The sequence below is a fragment of the Plodia interpunctella genome, chromosome 18 (genome assembly GCF_027563975.2).
Source record: "Plodia interpunctella isolate USDA-ARS_2022_Savannah chromosome 18, ilPloInte3.2, whole genome shotgun sequence".
NCBI classification, from domain to species: Eukaryota; Metazoa; Arthropoda; class Insecta; order Lepidoptera; family Pyralidae; genus Plodia; species Plodia interpunctella.
The window spans coordinates 9,263,085-9,284,485 of record NC_071311.1 but is presented as its reverse complement, the minus strand read 5'-3'; the positions used below and the strand labels follow the sequence as shown (position 1 = coordinate 9,284,485).

Below are 21,401 nucleotides of genomic sequence, written 5' to 3'. Positions count from 1 at the left end.
TATGGCTTGCATAATACCGTGAGCTCGAATCCCTCGAATGTCTATCGTCAAAAATTGCACATTTAAAATCTATGACCGAGCATACTTCTGGAAACATAGCTGTTGAATATATTCATTAAAATGTCTCATTTTCAATTATAATTAACTATTTTTGCAAACGTTATTTTGCAAAACAGTCACTAGATCAAGGCGAAAGCGACTCAAGCATGACGTAATAAAGTAACAATTAGGTTGTTTGGGCCACGAGAGCGGTGCGGGGTATCGACCGAGCGACCGTCCCTGTCAGAGGCGCGCGGTCGGCCGCCATTACGAGACGTCAGCGCGCGCGGTACCATGCTCGCCCGGAAACCGCAATGTGTTGGCGCCAAGTGTCCAAACTACCAAAGAGCCCAGGAGTATTCTTCATATGTTTATTATACTTCTCTTTGTACTTAACGATCTCCTACTTCCTAATAATGCCGGTCACACAAGTAAAGTTTATCAACGATGCGCTGAGGATCGGAGACAAATATTCTCTGATTTTCCTTGCCGCTCCCGGGACGCCGGCGTTCACTGATGCCGAAGGCGCTGACGTATTTGAGAATAGACGTTGCGGGAGATGTTTTGTCACAAATAACAAAGGATTTCTACCCATGAATCTCTACGATGCTGTCTTAATTTTTCGAGAAACGAGCGACCAAGAAACTGCTATGCTACAGCCAGAGAAACTTTACAACATTGAAACCAACATGAATTGCATAAGAAGTAAGTTCAAGAAATGCAAACAGGAGCCGAGAGTTGTGGCTTTGGGCTCAAAGGAGACGTTTGATCTGTGCAGTTTTTGTGATCATTTAAAAGTGTGATAAACTTAGCCTTGTTAGATTAATGATAACAGCCAAATAGATAGTTATGTAATTATGCAAAATTGGTGCTTGAGTGCTGAATGCGTATTGAATAGACCTCTAAGATATTGCCTACTTTAATATTAACTAGTTTTAAGTGCATAGATAGTCATAAATTAATAATGATATTATAATGAAGTGGGTAGTACAAACAAAATTTTGAGAATCAATAATTGTTAAATATATTTATGTAATTGAGAACAAAAAGAAACTAATGTTATGTTTAGCAATCGTGAATTCTATTTTCATTCAATGTTTGTGTAAAAATTGTTCTTACTAAGAGTTCCTATACTTGGGGGCCTTAGTTTGAAATTGTCACAAGTGAAGATAAGCCTTAAGTTTTATGTTTTAGAGTCCAATATTGCTTAGACATAAGATGTCACATTTCTAAGAGTACCTATTACCTAGTTGCAATTTCATATTAGGGCCTTGTTTATTCATTCCGGTTTCTTGTGTATTAAAAACATTAGTTTATTTTCTTATTAAGCTACCTAAAGGCTTTTCACTTACAATGATAGAATCTAGGGCTACACCAAAATGTTAATCATTCGATTTAGTATTATCCACATGTTCCTCTAATGATTCCAATCCATTGTACTTAGCTAACTGCAATGCAGCCGTGAGATTCGGATTGGTACCTACCTCTTTTGTATTCCTCGAACTTTTGTCATTAGGTGGCACATTTTCGAATTTTTTACCATTTTTGATAATGTCATGTGCCATTACATCTATGGTGCCATACGATAAAAAGTCATTCTGTTTTGTTTTTTTTTTTTGGAAAATGTTGTAATTTTAACAATAGCTACTAGCATAATTATAATTGCAGCTAAATACCTATAGCAATCCATGTAAACTCTATCCTCCTGTTGAAATAGGAATTATTAATAAGGATTGCTACTAATTACACATTGTAATCTTTTGTTAACATGCAATGCATTCAAAACAGTCAGTTCTACTATTTAATAAGCTCATTGTTGCTAAAAGAAGGTGAGAAAGCGTAATACTGGTAGATATAGGTATCTCTAGGCTTAAGTTCGCCGTTACATTTTTTGTAATAAATAAAATGCAGAATGCACCAATTTAATAATAATAGGTTTAATATGATTACTGTCTAATTTGTTAATACAAATGTGGAGAGATCTACATTAAATAAATCCTTTTTGATGTCAGTAAATCTCAAAGATAAAGTATCTAAATTGTGAGCTGGAATTAGTGTTCCCAGGTCGTCAAAAAAAGCGGGACAGACCCGCCAGTGGCTGGACATTTGGGTAACAGCGTAAATTATTGAAGTTTTCGTGAATACAGCGAAATATTGTATGTAAGAACGGCGCTAGTCTACACTCATTTGAGATCGCAAGGCTCGACTTGTGAAGTGACTATGGTTTAAATGAAGAACAGCTTAACTAAAGCCGGATTTTGGCCGGACATTCAATCAAAAAGCCAATGTCCGGCTTTATGCGGACGCCCGGCAACGCTAAATGGAATCTATATTCCACAACAGCATGGGGTTGTCCCTATTATTACCCTTTATGCCCAGCGCCATCGCCACTCCTTGAAATACCCGCTATGTTTCCGCTAGTTATTAATACAATTATGGCTAATGGATTCGCTAGTTGCTATGGTCTTAATAAATGTAATTGAATATTCGAAATATTAAAATCTGTTTATGCGAATGGATTCACATCAATTCAGTTAAAATTGTATTGTCATTGATTGATTGGATCATATTCATTACATAATTGCTTTGTGAATAAGTTCCCAACACATCTGTTGACAGTGAATCATTCTATTGTCTGTTAATCTGGCTGTTAACTAACAAACGGTTGTGATATGGCCATAATCATGAAAAGAGGTTTGATAACACGGAGTACATGCACTAATGAATTAGCCAATCAAACACTCCAGATAAACGACAAGCGAAGAACTCAAAAATCAAAGCCAAAGAAACTGTCTTTTTTTCTTTTTAAAAAATTATCTACCATTTGCCAAAAGTTTTAATGAGAAATCTCGATGCGAAGATCTCAAAATGTAGTTTAAAATTATAACTAACACTGTTCATTCAAAATACATCTTTAAAAGTGTAGAATTTATTGCTTCTTCTTTTTAGAATATTGTTGCTATGCCTAAAACCTTTTAAAATTTATGAAAATTCCTCTACAAATATCTTTTCTTTGCAGTCTGCTCCATTTTCTGTGTATTTTTGCTTATCGTAAAAGAGTGCGTTATTACGGTTTGCATGTGTGAAATTTATTTATAGGTGTTTACAAAAGAACATCGTAATTTCATTTAAGTAGTCCACACACTTTGTTACGTAGTGCAGCGCACTCTCTGTGCCCGATGTATGACTAACTAAACAATATATATAACTAAACCTATACAATTTATTGTACCTATTTCTCAGTCGTTTATTATATCATGGATTCTGACTTTCGAATATCTAATATCATTCACTTTCAAAATCAAATGATTTATTCAGAAATTAGGCCTTCACTACTAAGCTACAAACTACTAGCATTTCGAAACGACCAATAATGAGAAGAAATGCCGAAAGAAACTCATTCAAACAATGTTTGTCCCTATTATGCCAGAAAGGCTTACCATTTTTTAAATATAAATTTATGTATAATTTTTTATCAGTAATATAACAACGTTAAGTACACAATAAAGTACATGGTCAAAAGGTATACTGAAACATATTATGATTGTGATCAAGTGATGAATGGTTTCTATTGTCAGATTATTGTTTTATCTCAAATTATTGATTGCATTAACATTAGCGGCAATAGCAGTATTTGTTTCATTTTCTTCATTCAAATGTATGTTTTCAAAACATTTGATGAATATGAAATGTCACTATTGTTCGCTATTATAACACGTTCACAAGAGTACACGCCCAAGGTCACTCTGGCCTTCACCTTGTCTGGCCTGGCTTGGATCAGCCGGTTTTAGATATGTACACTCTTTGACTGTTTTAGATCATGTTGGTTTTTATTATTATCCATGTGAATCGTTGTTTTGTATAACTGTTTAAAATATTAATTACAGCGGTTATTATTAAACATTCGATCTAAATTTTCTTGCATTCAAATATTTAAACGCAACTAAAATACAAAAACCCAGCAAAAATAAGCCCTGTATTAGGTAAAAATTAAATAATTAAGTACTTAAAATACTACAAGACAATACAAAATATATTTAAAATTTATATGTAAAGTTAGATTGCATTTCCAAATTGTGGCATTATTTTTTGCATTTAGTGTAAATTGTAGTAAAAATGTATGAAACAGGGAGTTGATGTTGGAATAATCTTTTTAGATAATTTTAATTTAAATTATTTGAAAAGATAATTGTAATTATAAGCAGAAACTATGTACGTATTCATAAGAAAATATGTACCTACATAGTATGCTTAGGTACGGCGATATGTACAAAAATAAATATACTAGTTAGGTACATTGTACCTATAAACAGAACCGGAAGGGAAATTAGTACTTAATTAAAGTAACACATCTGATATTAATAAAAAAATATATTATACATGTTATACTTGAGCATTTCTTTGGTAAATAGAAATAAAATCAAATTATGAAGTGTACAATCGACTGAAAGAGAAGATACATAAACACCAAATTAGCAAAGATTATGTTAAGACAAATATTTAAAACAGATATTATTAAATTATATTTCGTAATTAAAGGTTTTTTTTTTATTATCATCCTTCTTAGGTAGGTATATATATTCCGGAAATTCCAATGAACGTTTTGGTTTTTCAATAACTAGGTACATAATAAAGGGAAGTAGTAGTAGTAGATACTATAGACCAGTATAGTATAGTTATAGTACAATTTAGTGAATTAGTGATTATGCAGGAACTCGCAATAAATTAGATTACTCAACTTATATGTTAAAACCAGTATTATCGCTCCCGGCTCCCTAGCGCAACCATCACATTTGTATAGTTTTTTTTTTTTTAATTTATGGCTAATACTACCAGCGACTAACTGACTAACTACTAGCGATAGTATCAGTTTTGTAAATATGATCTGTATTCTAATTACTTCATACTAATGTGCAAGTGTTGCCCATTCCATTTATATTTTATCTGTAGACCAGTTCTACATGAAAAGCCTTCATGTTAAAAATAGCCAGACCAACGTAATTAAATTAAACTCCTTTTGTTACCACTGACGTCAGAGACAAGTGTGTGTGTGTTTGTGACTAAAGCCGAGTCAAGTCACGTCTGATTTTGTCTATGGAATAATGACGTCATAGATAGTAATGTTACCATTTTGTAGACGAAAATGCCTTATATGAAGTTGTAGAAAGACACAAAAAAGTAAGTACACGTGATAGACATATGAGATATCTACTATTTGTTTCACTTTGACGCACTTTGATTAATTATAATAAATACTGGTCGTTCTATTTATCTACCAATGACCTTTTGGCCTTATTAATTAAATGACAACATTTCACGCATCGACAATAATTGACACGTCCATATCATTTAGATATCAACTAGGTATATTCCTTTGAATGACGTTTTTTAAATAGTTGTGAAGAAAGAGATAGAGAGAGCTATATTCATTTATAATTCATATAAATAGTAAATCTGATATATTTATATCATCTGGATACCATCACTTAGTTGTCATTTTGTCAATATGTTTGAAGTGACAGCTGAAGTGTCAAATTTCATAATAAAACTAAGTAGTCTTCATTCAATGGATAGGTAAAACTCGTTTCGTTAGGTGATACTATATCTCTATATTTAAAAAATATATAACTGGCAAGAACGGTTTTTAGAAAATTATTGCAGGGGTGTGCATTTTTGTTGTTGTTTTTGCACAACTTGATGGCTAGCACTGCCGTGCACCCAGGAACTCGATCCTTGAACTGTAATGTAGCAAAAATGTCATTTATAGTACATACATAACTACCTAAATATTTTATGTAATGTGTTTTGTTATTTTGTGATATCTTAATTCACCAGACATCAATTTGTGAACCTTGTAATATATATATATAGTTATATATTCTTTAGTTAAAAAAAGTGTTGCACTCCGCGAGTGCCGGCAGAAGTGAAAACTTGAATATTAACGTTGTGCGTTATTGACGTCTTACGAATTTTCAATCAGAGGTCGCGTGTCCTGGCGCGAGTTTACCATTTTTCACCCATCACAAAAAGTGCACAACGCCGCTAAAGAAGTTTTCACTTCAAAATATAAAAAAACAGCGCGTTGCTGTTTTTTGTAACACGCTTGTTGTTATACAAATATAGTTTTAATAGTATAACAGTTGCTATTATAATAAAACAAAAACTATAATTAATCTAAAAATCATGTACGGAACCATTCTTTTCTATTCATGGTTTTTGTGAATCAAAAGCGAAGTTTCCCAATTCCTCAATAACGCAATTCAGGATATGCTCGTTGAAGCATGCAGAATACATTACTTCCCCTTTCGGCATTGAGCAACGCTAGCCGCCGACGCAGTCGCTTCTTCACCATACAAGATGGCTGTTCTTAGGTTTGTGTTGTGAATTACGATATTATCTGTACAGTGATAATCTGTGAGTGAATTAGTAAGGTTATGTTAAGTTCTTTGATAAATAAGGTTCATTTAATTTTTCTTGCCTTGGCGCGCCCGCGTAAATAATCTAGACTTGGCTTATTCAGATTTGTAGCAAGTGATACAGCATCTTTTTTTTTAAACTGTCCCAAATGTATTTTGTAGCTTTATCAGAAATTACTTATCATAGAAAATTTCAGATGAAAAATTGGCTGTTGAGGTGTAATTTCTGAATTAATTATTTTAATTTGAATTTCAACAAAAAAGGAGTGTTCGAATCTAGGAGTGAATCTTTTCAGGTTTCATGTTTGTATGAATGCGAGTTCATTTCCTCTCTCTTTCTCATCTTCGCGTGTTCCTCACTGGATACTAATTACTATATACAGCATAAAATTACATAGTGCAATTAGTGCAGTTAAATAACTGACTGGTTTCAACATTCCTAGTTTCCGTTTCGGTAAAATTTGGGAATTGTGTCAGAAAAATATTACCACATATTTTATCTATAAAAATGAGTGCTCCAGTATATTTTCGATTATTTGACGACCTCGGTGGTGCAGTGGTAAAGTGCTTACCTCTGAACCGAGAGGTCCCGGGTTCGACCCCCGGTCGGGTCATGATGCAAAATGATCTTTTTCTGATTGGCCCGGGTCTTGGATGTTTATCTATATATGTATTTGTTATAAAATATAGTATCGTTGAGTCAGTATCCCATAGCACAAGTCTCGAACTTACTTTGGGGGCAGCTCAATCTCTGTGATTTGTCCTAATATATTTATTTATTTTTTGCTTTTCACGGATTTGGATCTGAATATAAATCCACGACCAATCCCGGGCACAGCCTAAGAAATAGCCAATGAAATCTATCAGCGTGACCCAGTTCGAAGTGTACTCAACACTTGGCCACTAGCCAGGGCGCGGTAACACCGCCTTGACCAAGACTTTGTGGAGATGAATCAGGGTATTACCCTAGGAATTTGTCATCTTGTAGGTTTCAGTCCAATATGAATATATTTTTGTGACAAGCGACCTTTATTTGAATTGCCTAACTAAGTACTTCCCTTTTCGCTGTAATTTCGATCCGCTTCCATAAATATTTGTTATGAAATTAGACTTTCACGGTCACATTTTCTCTTCAATATTTGGTTTGTTAGCGTATGGTACTGTGGGTAGATAAGTATTTTAAATCCAAGAAATGTTGGCTTGATGTCGTCAAGAAAAATGTGCGTGGGTATGATCTGTCAGTAAAATGAAATGGAGAGAAAGAAGTTGGAAAGCGGACTCTGGACTCCGTCGCTGCATGGTGGCAGAAGGAACTTTTTCATTTGCACTTGGTCTCCTGGTACATGAAGTGGGTTAGTTAGGACATGACAACAGGTGAGCCATTATGTGGACAGAACATAGTCACACAAATTGTATCTGGGGTACTGGAGCTGATAAGTTAGCTAAAACCATTGATAATTCTGTGCCTCAGTGCCCTCCTGAGTGTCCTCCTGCTACCGTCTGCGTTGGGCGACCAGTCGAGTCTGTTTTCCAAGGCCACGCGCACCAAGGCCGATGAGCGAGACCTGAAGAGCAGCGTGTTTGACTTCATCATCGTCGGAGGGGGAACAGCTGGGTGCGTGCTGGCCAACAGGCTCTCTGCTGTGCCAGAGTGGAAGGTGAGTCTTGGAGCACTCTATAATTAGTGCCCTCTTGAATGTCCTCATGGTATTGTCTGCATAACATATGGTTCATTTGTAATTTTTCTAGAAAAATGGAATTGTAAGAAGTTCACATGGATACTTCGAGAATGGATAGGTTATTGAAGTTAGTATCCTTTCTTTTACAATGTAAATTAAATTAAATCAAAAGTATTTAGTAGTCTTTGAAATTATTTCTCGGTATCACTTGTCCTAATTCTAAATACAACCTTACCATCATAGATCCTCGTCTTGGAATCCGGAGATGAAGAAAACATCGACTACGACATCCCGGGAGTGCCGACGAAAGACTACCGCCCCATCTTATGGAACTACCGCACAGAACGGAACGGATACTCCTGCCTCTCCAGACCCAGTGGAAGCTGCGAGGTCAGAACAGGCAAGGTCCTCGGAGGATCCAGTGTCACCAATGACATGAAGTACACCAGGGGTTCCAAAGTGGATTATGACGGCTGGCATGTCCCAGGGTCGTTAGGATCCTTGGACTGGAAGTTTACTAATGTCATTGACAGTTTTAAAGCTTCTGAGGATAATGGTTAGTAATTATATTTTTGTTTGAGAACTAAGTACTTAGTTGTGATTTTATTGGATTTGCGCCAGATGTGATTATCATTAAATTGAATTGAAATTAATAAGCCATGTAGATTATAATTAGAGTTGTACCTAAACCTGTCGTTAGTTAATAAATTCAGTTTACAGCTTTCTTTTGGTTTACATAATTGGTACATTATGTTTTAACGTAAACTAATTAATTTTTTAGTGACAATTAATATTATTTTTAGGAGACTACGAAACTTTGGTGAACTCTTTTCACCATTCACGAGGTGGGGAAATGCGCGTCCAGAAGTTTAAATACTCCGACAGGCCTATTGAGATGTTCACAGCAGCCTTCACAGAGATGGGGCTTCGAACCCTGGACATCAACCTGAACGTAGCTGAAGCTGTAGTCAATCACCAGTTTGCCATGTCCAACAACACACGATTGAGTACCAATAATGCATTTCTAAAACCAGCCAGACATAGAAAGAATTTGATTGTTATGAAAGGAGCTATGGTTACGAAGATAGCAATAAATAAACTAGAAAAAAACGTTGATGGAGTAATTTATGAAATAGAAAAAGGGAAAGAACGTCAAGCGTATGCTAAACGAGAAGTTATTTTAACTGCCGGCGCTATAAATAATGTAAGATTATTGCATTTGTCTGGTATTGGACCTAAGGCAGATTTGAAGAGATATAACATTTCAGTTCTAGTCGATTTACCTGTGGGTTTTAATTATCAAGACCAAGTCACCACTGGAGGTCTATCATTCGCTATCAACGACGTTGAACCTGTCAGTGAAAGCGATGTCATAAATGATTTCAAAACATGGTTTCAGAGTAGAACTGGACCTTTAGCTTCAAGAGGAATAAATCAGATGTCGGCTTTCATACAGCTATATGAAGGTGTTAGTGCTCCAGATGTTGAACTTGTTTTAGAAGGAAATTTCATAAGAAGCGATAAATTTATGCTAACAAATGTCAGCGTCAATGTTGCTGAAGAAACGAATTTTCCTCTTCCATATTATAATTTAGTAAATATTTTCCCGGTACTATTGAAACCTAAGAGTAGGGGAAAAGTATTTCTACACAAAAAGAGCCCTAAATATGGTAGGCCTGTAATACAAGCAAATCTTCTTAAAGAACCTGAAGACTTAAATGCAATAGTTGATAGTATAGATATAGCATTACAATTATTGGAAACAAAAGAAATGAAGAAAGCTGAAATTAAATTAGCTCCAATTGATCTATTCCCATGTGATAGGTTGAGAAATAGAGAACAGTGGAATTGTATTACAAGACACTATACTAAAGCCATGAGCAATCCCATAGGTACTTGTCGCATGGGGGATAATAGTACAGATTCCGTGGTTAGTTACGAACTAAGAGTTCACGGTATAGAAGGGTTACGAATAGCTGATGCTTCTGTAATGCCTAGTCACGCACGCGGAGGTATATTTGCCCCAACAATGATGATTGCGGAGAAGGCAGCTAAAATGATTTTAAAAGATTGGAAAGAAGATAAAACTACTTATTACAACACTTCATGATAATATTATTCTTAGAATGTAATAAATTAAAGGCCATATCAGTACCAAGCTGTTTTAATTAAATCACTGGCTTTTTCAGCTATCATGATGACAGGAGCTGCTGTCGATCCCCTTGTTATCTTTGGCATTATTGATGCGTCCACAATTCTCAAGTTTGCACTTCCATATAGCTTTAAATTTTCATCCACTACAGACTCAGGGTCTTTTGATGTACCCATTTTACAAGTTCCAACATAGTTGTGTAAAGGAGTAGAAAAATGTTTTATGATACATGACCAGAAATCAGCTGAGACTCGTTCATGATTTTTGCACTCATTTTTCAGAATAGGTCTTGGGTCGAATTCAAACCCTGAGTTTTTAAACACTTCCGTGTCAAAGATCTTCACTGCTTCTTGTATTCCTTCCAATAGTTTCTTCTCATCAATAGGGTCTTTTAGAAAATTGGGATATATTAACGGTTTCCCAAAAATTGGATCTGTTGCATTTAAGATTACTTGACCGCGACTTTGCGGCGTTAGTAATATTATACACATGTCAATTAGATCATAATACATATTGGAATTGTGTCCTTTAAATCTAATTTCTATATCTGGAGTACCGAGTATATCAGATACTGAGGATTCCAGAAATGCTACTACTTGGTAGTTAGCTGATAGTGGACCGATACCTTTAGCGTAGTAGGTAGTTATATCCCGGAGCTTTTCAGGAAAATTACATGTAGTTGATGTTTTTGTTAACTTAATTACCGGTAAACATACAGATATATGGTCATGAAAATTTCCTCCTACAGGTAAGTCAGAATAAGATTTAATTTCTAAATATTCTAAATAGTCTTTAGGCCCGATACCAGACTGCATCAATAGTTTTGGTGAGTTTATCGCTCCGGCACTCAAAATTACTTCCTTAGTAGCTTTCACTCTATATTTTGTACCATTTTTAATATAATCTATACCTAAAGCTTTAATAGTGTCTCTTTTATCTTCAAAATTAATTTTAGTAGCTAATGCTTCTGTAACTATATCTAGGTTATGTCTAAGTTTTCTGATGGGATCAATGAATGCAGTATAAGAACTGACTCTTTCACCAAAGTAGGACATAGTTTGTATTCTCATGAAACCCAATTGTTTTCGGCCGTTTACATCTGTGTAATTGTATCCTAGTTCATTTAATGCGCTGAGAAGCACGTCAACATTATCATCTACATACGGATATCGTCCGATATCTAGTGGGCCTTGGGTAGAGTGGAAAAGTTTATTTTTGGATATGTCTTTATCGTAATTTCCTTCAGAGTATTTGAAGAATGGTAGAATTTGACTGTAGCCCCAGCCTTCGTTACCGTTGAGAGCCCACATGTCGTAGTCAGCGGGGCTGCCTCTGATATACGCCATGTCATTGATGGAGGAGGTACCTCCGAGCACCCTCCCTAGGACTACTTCACAGCCTTTATCACCACGAATCTGACAAAATCTGAAATTTAAAAATATGACACTTAATTTTCATCAGAATTTCATGTGTCAAAATTCGCTTTGATCGTTAAATATTGTTTACTTTAAAATTGTTAATGTTCAAATGTTTTCATCTACTCGTAACTTTATCCATAACAACAAATATTTATGGGAGAATGAAAATTTTATGGCAGGCATCTAAACTAGCCAATTAATAATTGTTTTTAATGTTAGTGTTTACGAGTATATTAAAATCAACCAACAATTTCGCTTTATATTAAGCTTGGTAAATTGGCCGTAAAAGCCTATAATTTATGACTTACGTTAAACGATAAGTATTATATTTTAATACATACAAAATATTTTAATAGGTTTTCGAAGGATTCTAATTTTTTGCTCTCTTAGGAGCTCTTAGAAAATGTTGTTGATGACGTTGACACCAGGCAGGTAGCTAGTCACTAAATCACAGTCGAATCTGCATTTAAGGGTTTAATTTTGAAACGCACCGCGTGTTTTGTAGCCGAGAACAAATGAGAGAGAGAGAATCCGTAAGAAAACATACCCTTTCTTCGGTCTCATGGAGTACTGCCAGTCTAGCGATGAACCTTTGAACTCGCTGGTGAGAGCGGGAATCAGTGCCATCTTAGGCTCTTCTGGTCCTGCCTCCACCAGTAGCACCTGAAAGATTTGGAAGGCTCATGAGATAATATGCCTGATGATTCGGGCATCTCGAAAGGTTAAAAACTATGGTATTGGTACCAACAACGTTTCAGACAATTGTTACCAAGGTTTTAACCGTTTTTACCAAAACTAAATTGTATTTATATTTTAATCTATGCAATTTTTTGTTACCCAAGGTTTGTTGTTGTTTAGTTTTGATTTTACTTATTTAATATTAGTCATACAAAGTTTTTCATACACAAACTCCCTGTCATCTCAACTCATACAATGGTCTTACCTTCCATTTCCTATTCTCAGAAAGCCTGCTGGCCACCACGCTGCCCGCTGTGCCCCCACCCACCACAATAAAGTCATATTCCTCAACCTTCTCCGTTTCCTCTTCAGAATTCCCATTATCATCTTGATACTTATTAAAGTGAAACGACTGACTAAACGGTGACCTGAATTTCGGCGGCCTGTCCTTTCTCTTCTCTGTTTCTCTCATTAAATCTGCTTTATTGTGACCAAAGTAATTAGGTTCTTCGGTGATGTATCCGAACAGAGTATGGACCAGGGATATGAGGAGTATAGCAGTGGGTGCACACTCGATTCTGCCGTCACATATTTTACAGAGATCATCCGTTATATTGGTGGACATTGCATCCTTTAGATTTTACATTGAACGCTTCACAAATTCATCAGTTCATTAATTTACACAGTTATCTCTCCTGTGTCACAATTCACAGAATTCAAATATTAAATGGCGAGTCGATTCGAAAGATCTGTATTTGTAACTTGGGGCATTATTTCTTATTATTATACATTTAACTGGTTGTATATCTTCAATGATTACAGCTTCTCTATCTGTCATCACTTTAATAAGATTATTATTCACAGATTCCTCTTAATTGTCAATAGTTTCACTTCATACACTCATAATAGCACTATCAATCTTCACTTTTCATTATTCACAATCGATATTAGTCCTAACATAACTATAAATATAACTGTTCTAATTTTCTTTTTTTTTAACTCTAAGACATTACACTGTTCCGAGTGTCAAACTCTGATTGATCGCCTGCGCATCAGATATTGACGTCCAAGAATTTGTTGTTTATCCTCATTGTTGCCGTCGACTTTGTTTAACTTCCCGGAGGCAGAAACAAACGATCTTTAATTGTCACAATTTATATTTACCTTTTAGTTTACAGTTGAAATATATAAACATTTGATCTTCTATTCTCAACTACAGTATTGTTTTGATGATGACATGATGGTATGGCTTCTTGTTTAATGTTTAGATCATGCTGAATTACTTAGTGCATAAAATTGTTACATAATAAGCGGGCAGCGCTCGCGATTTCGTTCGAATGAATGAATGGGAATGTTTTTCGCGATAAAATGTAAGCGATGTTACTTCTGAAGGTCTATTCTATCTTTGTTCTGCATTTTATCAAAATCAATCCAATAATTTTTGTAACTAACTAATATAACAACAAATCTGGTAGTACTAATTGACCTATGAAAATATAGGTATTTTTATTAGAAGGAAAATATTTTATTCCACTTGATTTGAAACAATAAGCGTTTTTATTATGTAGTAAATATTTTCAAGTTAGACGTTGCATTTTTATTCATGTAACGCCTCATAAACATAAGAAGCAATGATAGTGAAGCGGGAGCTAGGTGATTATGCTCGACCGCCACAAAGGGAAGATCTTCCCGCCAGGCTAGGTGTTGTGCCTGGGGAACCGCACGGCTCCGACGGTGTCATGTCGGAGGTTGTATTTATGCTTCCAATCGAAAACGCACTGTCTGCGCGGTCTAGGCTTGTTAGCTGTCCATAGCGAGTCGACCGTTGTGCCATCTGTCCGTAGTGTCCTGGATCACTTGTGTGGCTTGTTATTAGTTGCGTTTGGTCGGCTTTTTACATCTGCGCCGTTGTGCATGTGGCGTGGTAGATGTCGCCACATTACTCCTCCCCAAGACCGAAGGTCTGATGAAGTCTTGATGTGCAGTCTGTGCTTCTCGTGTGTGCCATGTTACTCGATGTCCCAGTGAGTCGGGATGCGTAGGTTGAGCTCGTAGTCTGCGGTGAGTCGAGACTGTCGTGAGCGGAATATGACTTGTTGGCACCGGTCCCTACATGGCTGCCACGCCGGTGAGTGCGCGCGTCCAGACGTGGGCTGCAGGGTGCGTCGGCGTCGATGAAGTCGAAGAAAGTTGCGGGTGCCAGAACCAGGAAGCGCGTTGCGTCGGCTGCGATGGTCCTGTAGATGCCCTTGAAGATGAGTGATGGCTTGCTGCTGCGAGTGACTGTTTGCTGCTGACTTGAGACCAATGAGGGTGCGAGGAGTGATGGTGAAGATTGGAGAGTACGACGTTGGCGATGGCTGCTTCAATCATGTCGGGTGTGATGATGACGAAGGCTGCTTTCAATCACGTCGGGTGTGATGATGACGAAGGCTGCTTTCAATCACGTCGGGGTCACCACTGAAGCGGGAGCTAGGTGATTATGCTCGACCGCCACAAAGGGAAGATCTTCCCGCCAGGCTAGGTGTTGTGCCTGGGGAACCGCACGGCTCCGACGGTGTCATGTCGGAGGTTGTATTTATGCTTCCAATCGAAAACGCACTGTCTGCGCGGTCTAGGCTTGTTAGCTGTCCATAGCGAGTCGACCGTTGTGCCATCTGTCCGTAGTGTCCTGGATCACTTGTGTGGCTTGTTATTAGTTGCGTTTGGTCGGCTTTTTACATCTGCGCCGTTGTGCATGTGGCGTGGTAGATGTCGCCACAATAGCATTATGATATCATTTCTATTCATACTTACAGGCACTTTGAATCGCCTAACACATAGGGTACAATTTATCCCGTTATTCCCACGGGAGCGAGGCCCTGGGGCACAGCCAGTTAAATATAAATAATATTTATCAACTACCTACATCTTCTTTGGTCTTTCATAAGTCGGAGCATAATTTTTCAGGGACATTACGGTACCAGTTATAAAATGCAATTAACTATTACCTGTCAGAGTGAATCGATTTCTCGTTTCCCTCGTGTCAGGGTTACGACGAACAAGTAATAATTACTGACTTTCCTGCAGCTGAGCCTCGCTGAACTGAAATGCATTGGAAAATGTTGATGGATTAGACAAGTGTTAGGTACTTAGCTTAGCAATTGATAAGAGCGATGTGCAAAAGTTGTTGAAGTGCTTTTTATTATTTCATTTATGTGGATGACTTCATTCTTGTCGTTTATTCGATTAAGTAAATTAAATCACAGGTTAATGTTGGTATAAGGTATCACCTGTTTAACTAACCAATTTGAGAATTAGCTATTGCCCCCGGCTTTGCCCGCGTGATTGATTTATGTCATTACCTCCATGCATACCAAATCTAATAAAAATCGTTCCAGCGACAGACAGACTTTCAAATTTTAATATTAGTATGGAAAAATTTGTAATATTAGTATGTATTTTGACCATGACATTAACAGGCACTTTTTCGCATCCGATTTTAATTAAATTAGAATCAGAATGTTTTCGTTTAGATGAGCTGTTGAAACAAAGATTACACAAATTATACGAAACATGTTTCGTTGTCACTGCCAAGATAATTTCTTGAGAAAAAGATTTGATCGCAGTCAAAATAAGTTTCGTTGATTCATCGGAAATTATACATTTCCTAAACACAGCGTTATTATAATGATAGGTTAGTCTAATTTCTACTACTGGTATAGTCAACACTCTCACCTAACCAGATTCATTGCAAAATCATCCATATCACCGTGTTATAGAGGTCCAGGGTAACTTGAACTGCAGTAAACTGTACTTACGGAATGGTTTTATACCGTGTGATTTCCATCTTTAATAATAGTTTCTCAACGCGTAAAATACACCAAATTATCCATTTCAACTATACCCTGTACCACCCACGTAACACTTATCTAAATAATTTTAAAAATAAATCTTTTTGTGGAAAGAGAAAAGGCGGAAAACGGTGATTTATGTGAAACGGAGCAATTTTGTATAATTCATGTGGAGAATAAATAATAATATAAAAAATGGAATTACGTCTTTACCTCTTACGGAGTAGACAAAGACAAGGTTGACAAACTGGTAGGATACGTTTAGGTGTAAAAGAATTGCCAGTTAATAACCTACGGCCTTTTATGATTTGCACGCCAGTTGAACCAACCATCATTCTATATTTGTTTTGCTTCCAGAAAGATATGGAAGACAGAAATAATAATTGTTTCATGAAACAATTGTTCACAGGATAGAATTATAAATGACTAATTTTACTTTATCTGGCAAAAGTGTAAGCGCCTATAATTTTTTCAATAGCAATAATGCCGCACTGTAAATTACGATTCGCTGCTCTTAATCCCCGAACAGTACCCTTTTGCAATGACCAATAATTAATATTTTAAACATCATAAAGGATATAGCCGGCTATAACGACCTCCATTGTAATAATTGAGAAATTAGCCATTGAGCCTACAGTTATAACTGGGGGCACGCAAACTGGAATACTCAACATACGGCGAAACGGTAATAACAATGAAAATAATTATTATTACACCACGATTCCAACCATTGAAATTGGCGGGAGCCGCACGAAAATAATCGGAAACCATTGCAGATATGAAAGTTTATGAGGAAATGGCGCCAAAATGGAAGTTATTTCATGGGATCTACTGCACCTTTGCTTAACGCCATCTGTGGTTGGAGTTTTGAATTAAATGTTATAGTTATACAAAAGCCGGGTTGCTTGGTTAACTGGCCAACGACCGACGGACGGAGGGCCTAAAATCAGGGTAAAATATTCGCCAAACCGAAGCAAATTCGGCACATGGTTTTTCCTTTCATTGAATAAAAAGGTCACATTCAAACTATGCAATGTTTTGATACACACCCGCATTCGTCATTATTTGAATTCGGCAACACACTATCGCCGAACTGCAGGCCTACCATCAACTTTTACAGAACGATTCCAATGCAACTCAGTTCAATTTAGGCACCTAAAATGAATCGCATTCATACTAATAATTAAGTCGACGGTACGAATTTGCGATGCAGTTCAGTTTAGGTCGTAAAGTGGATCGCGTTAAGAGATGATGGTAAGCCCCCTGGACATATGCCGCCGCTGATGTACCAAAATTGCCTAGTTTGTACGAGAGGTTTTATTTACCGCTATGAAAAACCAGCAATGTATGTCGAACCCGCCAAAGTTTGACGAACTGTATTGCGATAACATATAGCCGGCATTTTGAAACGACTAGTAGGTAAAATTATCATCTCGATTCACACACCCAGAAGAATAGATTGGCAAACTGATAAAAAGCATAAAATTTAACTATCCGGCTTACTGTAAACTCGGCAGAGGTTTACAGAACTGGTTGCGAATGTCCAGAGGGCAGGTTGCAAAAATGTCGCTATTATTGTAACGTTTCTTATGTTATGCCGGCTATCGGTGAACTCGGACAATATGTACATCGGTTAGCTTATTATATTATGAGCTATTTTTTACCGCAAGGAAAAACCAGTACATACACATATGGAAACTGCCAAAGTTGTTGCCAAACAAACTCTTTGCCGATAGTGTATGAGTATGGCTGGCATTAAGTATAACTGCTATATGGGCTTCAATTCTACAGGTCATATTGGTCGAGCCTAAACGGACGATACGGTAAAATTATTGCCGAATCTTGAAAATTTGAGGTTTATTTTTAACCTCAAATGCAACCAGGTTGAGAGAGTCACTCTCCTGTCCCCACACTTAAAGTCAACTAGATCCAATGCTCTGTTTAGAAGCGAAGATGAGAGGGACTAATAAAAACAAATATTAACATTTATAATATTATAGAAATAGAAATAGTACCTATAGAAAAGTACACTAAAGATAACATTAAGACAGGCTGATTAGATCTAAAAGGTGCCGATTTCAGCGTAATTTATGCAGTTTCCTGTACCGACGACAACTTGACAGATTGTTTGACTTGATAATGATAAGTTTCTACTTAAGTCCTACTTGGAACGTCTGTCGCTTATTGCGAGATAGATCATTGGGAAGACACGGATGACAGAAGAATTAGTTTAACATATCTGTGTGTCTAAATGTCCGTACCTGGCAGCCGGGCGACTGAACCGATTCGATCCAGTTTGGATCTAGTTAGATTTGGTAAACTCGTGTTCAGCCGTTTGGAAATTGTCAGCTCTTTTCTAGCAGAAGAGATGCCAGCAACTTTGGAAGTTTTTTAAATTTTAATTTTGTTTTTATTTTATGTTATTTCCAGCAACCTGCGCTTTGGAAGTCGGCAGTGGACTTAGATGTCAATGAATGATTTCATTCTAAAGTGATATTCTAAAGTGAATAAAGAACTTCGAATTTGAACCAAAAGTTACACTTGCTTGTTAATTACTTTGGAAATCCTTAGATTTGTCGAGAGGCAGTATTCACTTTCGTACCTTTTCTTACGGAAAGTAGACTGTTTGGACGAGTCGACTCGGGAAAATAGACCGATCCTTCCTGAGGGATTTTCCCGTGGAACGTCACAAATATTTCCATTATTCCTTAAAAAAAAACTGTAACCTACCGAAACTTTTTTCTAAAATGTGTTAAATAATTATAACTTTCATAAAATTTATAAAGTACATTATTCACGAACAAGCAAAAACATCTCAATACAGAGGTACTGGCTCTTACATAACGCTTATAAGCTAGTACAACTTGTTAAGATTGAGCACAATAAACATAAAATAGTTGAATCGTGTGAAACTGAGCCTATTAGACCAGCACTAACAGCCAGTACTGGCAGGTGCGAGGGACAAGAAGTAATTAGTTTATAGCTCTGTATATGGTGGGCAGGATTCCAGGCGCTTTCTATTCTAGGGTTAGTCGTTAGTCTGGGAAAGTGTTAAAATGTGCTAATATTTCTATAATTATATGGATTATCCACTTGAAGAAAGTTGATGCGCCCTGCATTTCGACGCGTAAGTATTATTGGTGTTATAAAGTGTTATAAAGCAGTAGGTAGATCATTCCTGACTCTCTATTTTTTTCATCTGAGCGGTTTCCCGATCGCTTTCTTAGTTACAAAGCGTAGGAGTACAAGATCCGTTTTCTTATCCAAAACATGACTCAGATTTGAATACCTAGTAGTAGTTTTTAGCTTTCAAAAATACCTACTAATATATAATTTAAAATTTGACGCGAAAAGTGAGGGTGTAATTTATAATTGAATTGAATTTACTCACATAGTAAGTACCATTCGATCGTAAGTACCGCGCTAAGAAGAAAAAGTAGGAAAGCTGATTCTGGGCTCAGGCACTCAATGGCGGCGGAAGAAATCGGGAAAATGCTAAAGTGAGAGAGAGGCTATTCTACCACAACGACCACTACCGCTTCAACTTGTAACAACTAGATGTACATTTTATCAGTTCATCGCCAGCATGTTCGAGCCTGCTTAGTGAACTGTCTATAACTTAGGCCTTGTCAAGCCTTCAATACCCTGTTTTATTACTAACAAATGTTTATGTCTTATGGTATAGATTGTATCAAACGTAAACCTTACATAAACATACGGTCATATGGAATATCGGCGTCCCGGTGCCTCGTTCCCGTGGGCATGTTGGGATATATGTATGTACATGAATACCATATGTCACTTAAGAGTAATGTAGCTTCTTACAGGTGATATATTGTGGAATTCGGTTTAGCAGTTCCGTTCGAGACATATGGGAGCGAATATATAGGAGAAATTAGTTCATCTGGCTCTTGATCCTTTGGAGTATGATCAACTTTATCATATTTGGTACATCTCAAATCAAAATTATCAACAGCCTACAGTCCCCACATTCCACGTAACCAGTTTCCTACAATTTGGGCGCCCGCTCTGCTCGGACCCCGAAATTATCTGCCATTAAAGTGTGTTTAGTTTTAAATTTATGTTACCTTATGTTACCGGAGGAGCTGTCGAAGCTATTGTTTAGCCAGTTAGGCGGTGGACGTGAGAAGAAACTATATTTTGCCGGCTACATAACTTACACGTTTCTAAAAGTTACAGTTCCGGATGAAGATGATAGTTTATGTTCTATATTAGTAAAAAAATACTATCAGTACAGTCAACTTTCGCAAAGGTTGCAATCCTATTCGCGACTTTGATGCTCCGAACCCCAGGGACAGCGTAAACCTTAGTCGCAGGATAAGATGATTATTTCAGTACGATTCTTATAAATCTTCTTTAGTCAATCACATTTTATGTCTTTTTATCAACACTCGATCGCATTTTTTTTACTTTTTATTATATTACTAAAAAAATATGTAAGCTCTTTTGGCATCTCGAAAGAAATTATGTTTAAATGAGTTTCTTTCGTCATTTTTACACAGCGGTGGTCGTTCCGAAATGCTAATAGTTTTTAGCTTTGATATATATTATTTAACGTAGAAAATGGAAGTAGATAAATCTCAGATAGTCATAATAATATGATATTAGCAGCAACTGAAAACGATTACGGACACAAAACGCACGAAATCCTTCCTTTGTCGGAGTTAATTTATTTTTGAACGCTCCAAGTTATGACAGATTTGTCACGAAATGGCTCCAAAACGGACTGTTGATAATTTATTATGATACCAACGCTATAAATCTTATTTTGTAACGCAATGTGACGGAAAATGGCTTTGTAATGATCACTGAATTAAGCATGACTGAATTCGGAATTAGATTTAAACCTAATCTAATAATAAAGCCGACAACATCGCTCATATTAAACATGAAACTTGAATTTAATGGCTAGTCTCTGCCCTTTATTTGTTGGATATATTTAAAACTGGCTGTTACCCGCAGCTCCATATGTCTCTCTATACATAAGTACACCAAATTTCATCAATTCGGTTTAATCGTGATTGACAACCAGTTGGAGTGTCTATAAAGACTGACTTTCGCGTTTATTATAATATATATATTTGCGAATAGTGTTTTCTCCCATACAACACAAACTAGGAGTAAAAATCGAGAGGCAAGCCATCAATCCAAATTTTGGACAACAC

The 21,401-nt window shown here is 36.6% G+C and overlaps 4 protein-coding genes across 11 annotated transcripts in view; 3 read left to right on the top strand and 1 right to left on the bottom strand.

Annotated features, from left to right (window-relative positions):
* The window catches only part of LOC128677587 (protein prickle-like), a 293,975-nt gene that overhangs the window by 116,320 nt on the left and 156,254 nt on the right, over positions 1–21,401 (top strand). The gene's annotated exons all lie outside the window — the stretch shown is intronic.
* LOC128677599 (uncharacterized) lies at positions 272–3,563 on the top strand. The gene has a single exon (XM_053758573.2). It carries the CDS (start codon positions 354–356, stop codon positions 840–842), a length of 489 nt encoding a protein of 162 aa, XP_053614548.1. The 5' UTR covers positions 272–353; the 3' UTR covers positions 843–3,563.
* LOC128677591 (glucose dehydrogenase [FAD, quinone]-like) lies at positions 5,654–10,297 on the top strand. Its single transcript, XM_053758561.2, has 4 exons — positions 5,654–6,410; positions 7,927–8,113; positions 8,378–8,690; positions 8,938–10,297. The coding sequence occupies exons 1-4, from the start codon at positions 6,397–6,399 to the stop codon at positions 10,242–10,244; spliced, it is 1,821 nt and encodes a 606-aa protein (XP_053614536.1). The 5' UTR covers positions 5,654–6,396; the 3' UTR covers positions 10,245–10,297.
* LOC128677590 (glucose dehydrogenase [FAD, quinone]-like) lies at positions 10,262–13,704 on the bottom strand. Its single transcript, XM_053758560.1, has 3 exons — positions 12,648–13,704; positions 12,252–12,367; positions 10,262–11,711 (listed from the first exon to the last, which is right to left on the bottom strand). Exons 1-3 carry the CDS (start codon positions 13,005–13,007, stop codon positions 10,283–10,285), a joined length of 1,905 nt encoding a protein of 634 aa, XP_053614535.1. The 5' UTR covers positions 13,008–13,704; the 3' UTR covers positions 10,262–10,282.